Source organism: Boleophthalmus pectinirostris, unplaced genomic scaffold (genome assembly GCF_026225935.1).
Source record: "Boleophthalmus pectinirostris isolate CB_2022bp ecotype Guang Dong unplaced genomic scaffold, ASM2622593v1 HiC_scaffold_1527, whole genome shotgun sequence".
NCBI lineage: Eukaryota > Metazoa > Chordata > Actinopteri > Gobiiformes > Gobiidae > Boleophthalmus > Boleophthalmus pectinirostris.
Genome location: NW_026571080.1, coordinates 1 through 6,240, shown reverse-complemented (window position 1 = coordinate 6,240; position 6,240 = coordinate 1). Strand labels below are relative to the sequence as shown.

The 6,240-nt window shown below is 47.0% G+C and overlaps 2 protein-coding genes across 3 annotated transcripts; both read left to right on the top strand.

Annotated features, from left to right (window-relative positions):
• Positions 1–347: 347 nt before the first annotated feature.
• Positions 348–3,232, top strand: LOC110174829 (nucleolar protein 8-like). 2 transcript variants are annotated; one of them, XM_055151295.1, is made up of 6 exons: positions 348–593; positions 632–719; positions 1,240–1,390; positions 2,788–2,837; positions 2,917–2,996; positions 3,071–3,232. In XM_055151295.1, exons 1-6 carry the CDS (start codon positions 459–461, stop codon positions 3,122–3,124), a joined length of 558 nt encoding a protein of 185 aa, XP_055007270.1. In that variant the 5' UTR covers positions 348–458; the 3' UTR covers positions 3,125–3,232. The 2 variants fall into 2 exon arrangements, with proteins under 2 accessions (XP_055007270.1, XP_055007271.1); XM_055151296.1 differs by having other exon boundaries at positions 348–602; positions 641–719.
• Positions 3,233–5,339: 2,107 nt separating this feature from the next.
• LOC129408222 (G-protein coupled receptor 37-like 1) lies at positions 5,340–6,223 on the top strand (the record flags this gene model as incomplete). The annotated part of the gene is made up of 1 exon (XM_055151297.1): positions 5,340–6,223. A coding segment is annotated over exon 1 (738 nt), but the record flags the coding sequence as incomplete, so codon positions are not given.
• Between the last annotated feature and the right edge of the window lie 17 nt (positions 6,224–6,240).

Here is a 6,240-nt window from a genome sequence, read left to right as displayed (position 1 = left end):
TTTTGTAGTAAAGCGTGTGTTGTGTGTTGTGTTTTTAAAGTGTGTTGTGTGTTGTGTTGTGTGTTTGTGTAGTTTAAAGCTTGTGTGTGTGTGTGTGTTTTGTGTTTAAAGTGTGCGTGTGTGTGTGTTTGTGTGTTTGTGTTGTGTTTAAAGTGTGTGTTGTGTTGTGTGTTGTTTAAAGTGTGTGTTTGTGTGTTTGTGTGTGTGTGTGTTGTGTTTAAAGTGTGTGTTGTGTTGTGTTTAAAGTGTGTGTTGTGTTGTGTTTAAAGTGTGCGTTGTCTTGTGTGTTTGTGTGTGTTTTGTAGTAAAGTGTGTGTGTGTTGTGTTTAAAGTGTGTGTTGTGTTGTGTTTAAAGTGTGCGTTTGTGTGTTTTTGTGTGTGTTTGTGTGTTTTGTAGTAAAGCGTCGCGGAGGAAGAGGAGAGAAGAGGCTCAGAAACTTCCAGAAGTTTCCAGTGAAATGTTCTTCGAGGTGTCGGCCGATCTGAAGGTCGTGTTTGGGAAAGAGACGGAAAACCAGGAGAAGAAGGACGAGGAAGAGGAGAAGAACTGGGACCAGGAGGAGGGAGGAGACGAGGAGCGAGGAGACGAGGAGCGAGGAGAGCGAGAGACGAGGAGCGAGGAGACGAGGAGGGAGGAGAGGAGACAGAGAAGGAGGAGAGCGGAGGATTCAAATTCTCATTTTTTGGAGATGAACCTGAACCAGAACCACAACAGACTGGTGAGTCCTGGTTTAGACCTGGTTTAGTCCTGGTTTAGTTCTGGTTCAGTCCTGGTTTAGTCCTGGTTTAGTCCTGGTTTAGACTGGTTTAGTCCTGGTTTAGTTCTGGTTTAGTCCTGGTTTAGTCCTGGTTTAGACCTGGTTTAGTGAGTTCTGGTTCAGTCCTGGTTTAGTCCTGGTTTAGTCCTGGTTTAGTCCTGGTTAGACCTGTTTAGTTTAGTCCTGGTTTAGTCCTGGTTAGTCCTGTGGTTTAGTCCTGGTTTAGTCCTCCTGTTTAGTCCTGGTTCAGTCCTGGTTTAGTCTAGTCTGGTTTAGTCTGGTTTAGTCCTGGTTTAGTCCTGTTCTTTAGTCCTGTTTAGTTTAGTCCTGGTTAGTCCTGGTTCAGTCCTGGTTTAGTCCTGGTTTAGTCCTGGTTAGTCCTGGTTCAGTCCTGGTTTAGTCCTGTTTGGTTTAGTCTTGGTTCTGGTTTAGTCCTTGGTCCTGGTTTAGTTCTGGTTTGATTCTGTTTTTTCTGTTTCAGAGTATAAAGTGCAGAGTATTTTGGCCCCCAAGTTGTCATGGCAACAGGACCCCAGACTGAACGACAGCAGCGAAGAAGAGGAAGAGGAGGAGAGAGGAGAAGAAGAAGAGGAGGAAGAGGAGGAGAGAACTGCACCAGAGGAATCTACAGAGTGAGAATCACACATTATGAAAACTTTAAACACGGAGTATTTTACTGAACTGACTTTTGTGTCTTTCTCTCATGTTCTAACATTGTTCTTTATTAAAAAGTTTGAGGTGTACGAGGCTCCGCCCACAAGCCTACGTCCCCAGGCTCCCACACACTCCCACAGTACGAGCGTGTACGAGGCTCCGCCCCCATGCTCCCACATGACAATTCTCCATAAACTCACAAAAAAAAAAAAACATGACACAAACTGAACACAGCGACTGGACAAACCTGATGTTCATGCAGGAGTTTCTTTAGTGCGACGCACAACGAGTGTGTGTGAGAGTGCTCTGAAGGGGGAGAGAGTTGGCACAGGGAGCAAAGAGAGGAGAGACTTAAACTGAAACTTATAAAACATGTGAATCTGTTGTTTTGGGCAAATAAAACATTTTTAGAACCTTTGAACAACATAACACCGCAGGAGTAAAAGTTTCTCTGTAACACCACAGGAGTAAAAGTTTCTCTGTAACACCACAGGAGTAAAAGTTCATATGTAACACCACAGGAGTAAAAGTTCATATGTAACACCACAGGAGTAAAAGTTTCTCTGTAACACCACAGGAGTAAAAGTTTCATATGTAACACCACAGGAGTAAAAGTTCATATGTAACACCACAGGAGTAAAAGTTCATATGTAACACCACAGGAGTAAAAGTTTCTCTGTAACACCACAGGAGTAAAAGTTTCTCTGTAACACCACAGGAGTAAAAGTTCATATGTAACACCACAGGAGTAAAAGTTCATATGTAACACCACAGGAGTAAAAGTTTCTCTGTAACACCACAGGAGTAAAAGTTCATATGTAACACCGCAGGAGTAAAAGTTTCTCTGTAACACCACAGGAGTAAGAGTTCATATGTAACACCGCAGGAGTAAAAGTTTCTCTGTAACACCACAGGAGTAAAAGTTCATATGTAACACCACAGGAGTAAAAGTTCATATGTAACACCACAGGAGTAAAAGTTCATATGTAACACCACAGGAGTAAAAGTTCATATGTAACACCACAGGAGTAAAAGTTCATATGTAACACCGCAGGAGTAAAAGTTCTCTGTAACACCACAGGAGTAAAAGTTCATATGTAACACCACAGGAGTAAAAGTTCATATGTAACACCACAGGAGTAAAAGTTTCTCTGTAACACCGCAGGAGTAAAAGTTCCTCTGTAACACCGCAGGAGTAAAAGTTTCTCTGTAACACCACAGGAGTAAAAGTTCCTCTGTAACACCGCAGGAGTAAAAGTTCATATGTAACACCACAGAGTAAAAGTTCCTCTGTAACACCCGCAGGAGTAAAAGTTCCTCTGTAACACCGCAGGAGTAAAAGTTCGGTCTTTAAACTGTTTTGTTGTGATTTCAGAGCGTCGTCGAGTCTGTTCTTCTTCTCCTCCGGCGACCCGCGGCTCACAGGTCAGAGCTCCCGGTGCATCATGGGACGTGTAGTCTTTAGAACCACAGTCCGACCTTTGACCTGTTGGTTTTGTTTCAGACGGACCTCGATGGTTCTGCAGAACTTCACTGGAGGAACAGAGAGAGACCTGGGACCAGACCAGGACCCAGCTCAGACAGGTACTAGACCAGGACCAGACCAGGACTAAAACTGGACCAAACGAGGACTAAACTGGTTTTGTGTTTGGTTCCAGGACTGTAAGAAGAAGCACAAAGACGCTCGGAGGAAACTGCGAGCGCCGCGCTGAGCATCATGGGAAAAAAAACAAAAAAACGTTTCTGTTTCTGTTGTAATATTTGTTTTGTTTCACATTTGTAAATTAAACCACTTAAAAAAAATAAAACATTTTAAACTGCGGAATGTTTGAGTCCGTTCTGTTCAGTGTGTGAAGTGTTCTGTGTGTGAAGTGTTCAGTGTGTGAAGTGTGCTGTGTGTGTGAAGTGTTCAGTGTGTGAAGTGTGTGAAGTGTTCTGTGTGTGAAGTGTGTGAAGTGTTCAGTGTGTGAAGTGTTCTGTGTGAAGTGTTCTGTGTGTGAAGTGTTTAGTGTGAAGTGTTCAGTGTGTGAAGTGTTCTGTGTGTGAAGTGTTCAGTGTGTGGTGTGTGTGTGAAGTGTGTGTGAAGTGTGTGTGTTAGTGTGTGAAAGTGTTCAGTGTGAAGTGTGTGAAGTGTTCTTGTGTGAAGTGTGTGAAGTGTTCTGTGTGTGAAGTGTTCAGTGTGTGTGTTCTGTGTGTGAAGTGTTCAGTGTGTGAAGTGTTCAGTGTGTGAAGTGTTCAGTGTGTGAAGTGTTCTGTGTGAAGTGTTCTGTGTGTGAAGTGTTTAGTGTGAAGTGTGAGTGTTCTGTGTGTGAAGTGTTCAGTGTGTGAAGTGTTCTGTGTGTGAAGTGTTCAGTGTGTGAAGTGTGAAGTGTTCAGTGTGTGAAGTGAGTGTGTGAAGTGTGTGAAGTGTTCTGTGTGTGAAGTGTTCAGTGTGTGAAGTGTTCTGTGTGTGAAGTGTGTGAAGTGTTCTGTGTGAAGTGTTCAGTGTGTGAAGTGTTCTGTGTGTGAAGTGTTCTGTGTGTGAAGTGTTCTGTGTGAAGTGTTCAGTGTGTGAAGTGTTCAGTGTGTGAAGTGTTCTGTGTGTGAAGTGTTCAGTGTGTGAAGTGTTCAGTGTGTGAAGTGTTCTGTGTGTGAAGTGTTCTGTGTGTGAAGTGTTCTGTGTGAAGTGTTGTGTGTGAAGTGTTCTGTGTGTGAGTGTTCTGTGTGAAGTGTGTGTGTGAAGTGTTCTGTGTGTGAAGTGTGTCTGTGTGAAGTGTTCTGTGTGTGAAGTGTGTGTGAAGTGTTCTGTGTGAAGTGTTCTGTGTGAAGTGTTTAGTGTGAAGTGTTCTGTGTGTGAAGTGTTCTGTGTGTGAAGTGTTTAGTGTGAAGTGTTCAGTGTGTGAAGTGTTATGTGTGTGAAGTGTGTGAAGTTTCTGTGTGAGTGTGTGTGAAGTGTTCTGTGTGAAGTGTTCTGTGTGAAGTGTTCTGTGTGTGAAGTGTTCAGTGTGTGAAGTGTTCTGTGTGTGAAGTGTTCAGTGTGTGAAGTGTTCTGTGTGAAGTGTTCTGTGTGTGAAGTGTTCTGTGTGTGAAGTGTTCTGTGTGAAGTGTTCTGTGTGAAGTGTTCTGTGTGTGAAGTGTTCTGTGTGTGAAGTGTTCGTTGTGAAGTGTTGTGAAGTGTGTGAAGTGTTCAGTGTGTGAAGTGTTGTGAGTGTGTGAAGTGTTCGTGTGTGTGAAGTGTCTGTGTGTGAAGTGTTCAGTGTGTGAAGTGTTCAGTGTGTGAAGTGTTCAGTGTGTGAAGTGTTCTGTGTGAAGTGTTCTGTGTGTGAAGTGTTCAGTGTGTGAAGTGTTCTGTGTGTGAAGTGTTCAGTGTGTGAAGTGTGTGAAGTGTTCTGTGTGTGAAGTGTTCTGTGTGAAGTGTTCTGTGTGTGAAGTGTTCAGTGTGTGTGTGAAGTGTTCTGTGTGTGAAGTGTTCTGTGTGTGAAGTGTTCAGTGTGTGAAGTGTGTGAAGTGTTCAGTGTGTGAAGTGTGTGTGTGAATGTGTGTGTGAAGTGTTCTGTGTGTGAAGTGTTCTGTGTGAAGTGTTCTGTGTGTGAAGTGTTCAGTGTGTGAAGTGTTCAGTGTGTGAAGTGTGTGTGTTCAGTGTGTGAAGTGTTCAGTGTGTGAAGTGTTCTGTGTGAAGTGTGTTGAAGTGTTCAGTGTGTGAAGTGTTCAGTGTGTGAAGTGTTCAGTGTGTGAAGTGTTGTGTGTGTTCTGTGTGTGAAGTGTTCTGTGTGAAGTGTTCAGTGTGTGTGTGTTCAGTGTGTGAAGTGTTCAGTGTGTGAAGTGTTCAGTGTGTGAAGTGTTCAGTGTGTGAAGTGTTCTGTGTTTTCACTTCCGTTTCCTCGGGGCTTTTATTGTGACAGCGCGGACCGTTGACTCCGGAAGCAGCGCGCGCGCGGAGTGTCGCTGTTTTTAGTTTAAAGAGAAGTTGAAGAGCCGCGCGCCTCAGAGCCGGAGCCGGAGCCGCAGGAGTCACGGCTCTTCTGGATCCGAGTCTCTGTGTGACTCATGTTCTGTTTGTAATTACAACTAATGAGAGCGCGCGCGAGGACAACATGAGCGCGTGCTGGACTCTGGTTGTGCTGCTGCTGTGCGCGCGAGGACACCGGGCAGAGGACCCGAGGCAGGACCCGGGGCAGGACCCGAGGCAGGACCCGAGGCAGGACCCGGAGAGGGATGCTCTGGAGGTGCGGAGAGCGGGGACACTGACCCGCGGAGCCCGGAGAGGAGCGCCTTCTGCGGGCTTCAGTCCAGAGAGAGTCCGAGAGGATGCGGCGCGTCCGGAGGAGATGGAGCCGAGTCACCGCGGGGACACTCGGGTCTCTCCTCCCGGGGACACTCGGGTCTCTCCTCCCGGGGACAGGGGGAGTGTTTCTCCCGGGGACAGGAGGAGGTTTCCCCGCGGGACAAAGGGCGCGGGTCGGAGGAGGGACCGGACTCGGAGCACTTTGGATCCGGACCGTTTCTTCACGACGCCGCGCACCGCGCCGCCGCCCGTGAACGCATCGGTGCGCGCGGCGCTGTTGCCGCTGGGCGCGGGCGCGCGCTGGGCGTACGCGGTGCTGCTGCTCGCGCTCGTGCTCTTCTCCGTGGGGCTCGTGGGGAACCTCGCGCTCATGTGTCTCGTGTGGCACAGTCTGCACCTGAAGAGCGCGTGGAACTGCGTGCTCGCGGGGCTCGCGCTCTGGGACTTCCTCGTGCTCTTCTTCTGTGTCCCCGTGCTCCTGCTGCACCAGCTCACGGGCGCGCGCCTCGCGCTCTCCTGCAGCCTCGTGCCCTTTCTAGAGGTGAGCGCGCGACATGATGATGT

Bases quoted from the DNA above. Each gene is read 5' to 3' on its own strand.
- LOC110174829 (XM_055151295.1), top strand. From the start codon at position 459: ATGTTCTTCGAGGTGTCGGCCGATCTGAAGGTCGTGTTTGGGAAAGAG. The intron at 1,391-2,787 runs GTGAGAATCACA...TTGTGATTTCAG, and splicing joins GCACCAGAGGAATCTACAGA to AGCGTCGTCGAGTCTGTTCT. The intron at 2,838-2,916 runs GTCAGAGCTCCC...GTTTTGTTTCAG, and splicing joins CGGCGACCCGCGGCTCACAG to ACGGACCTCGATGGTTCTGC.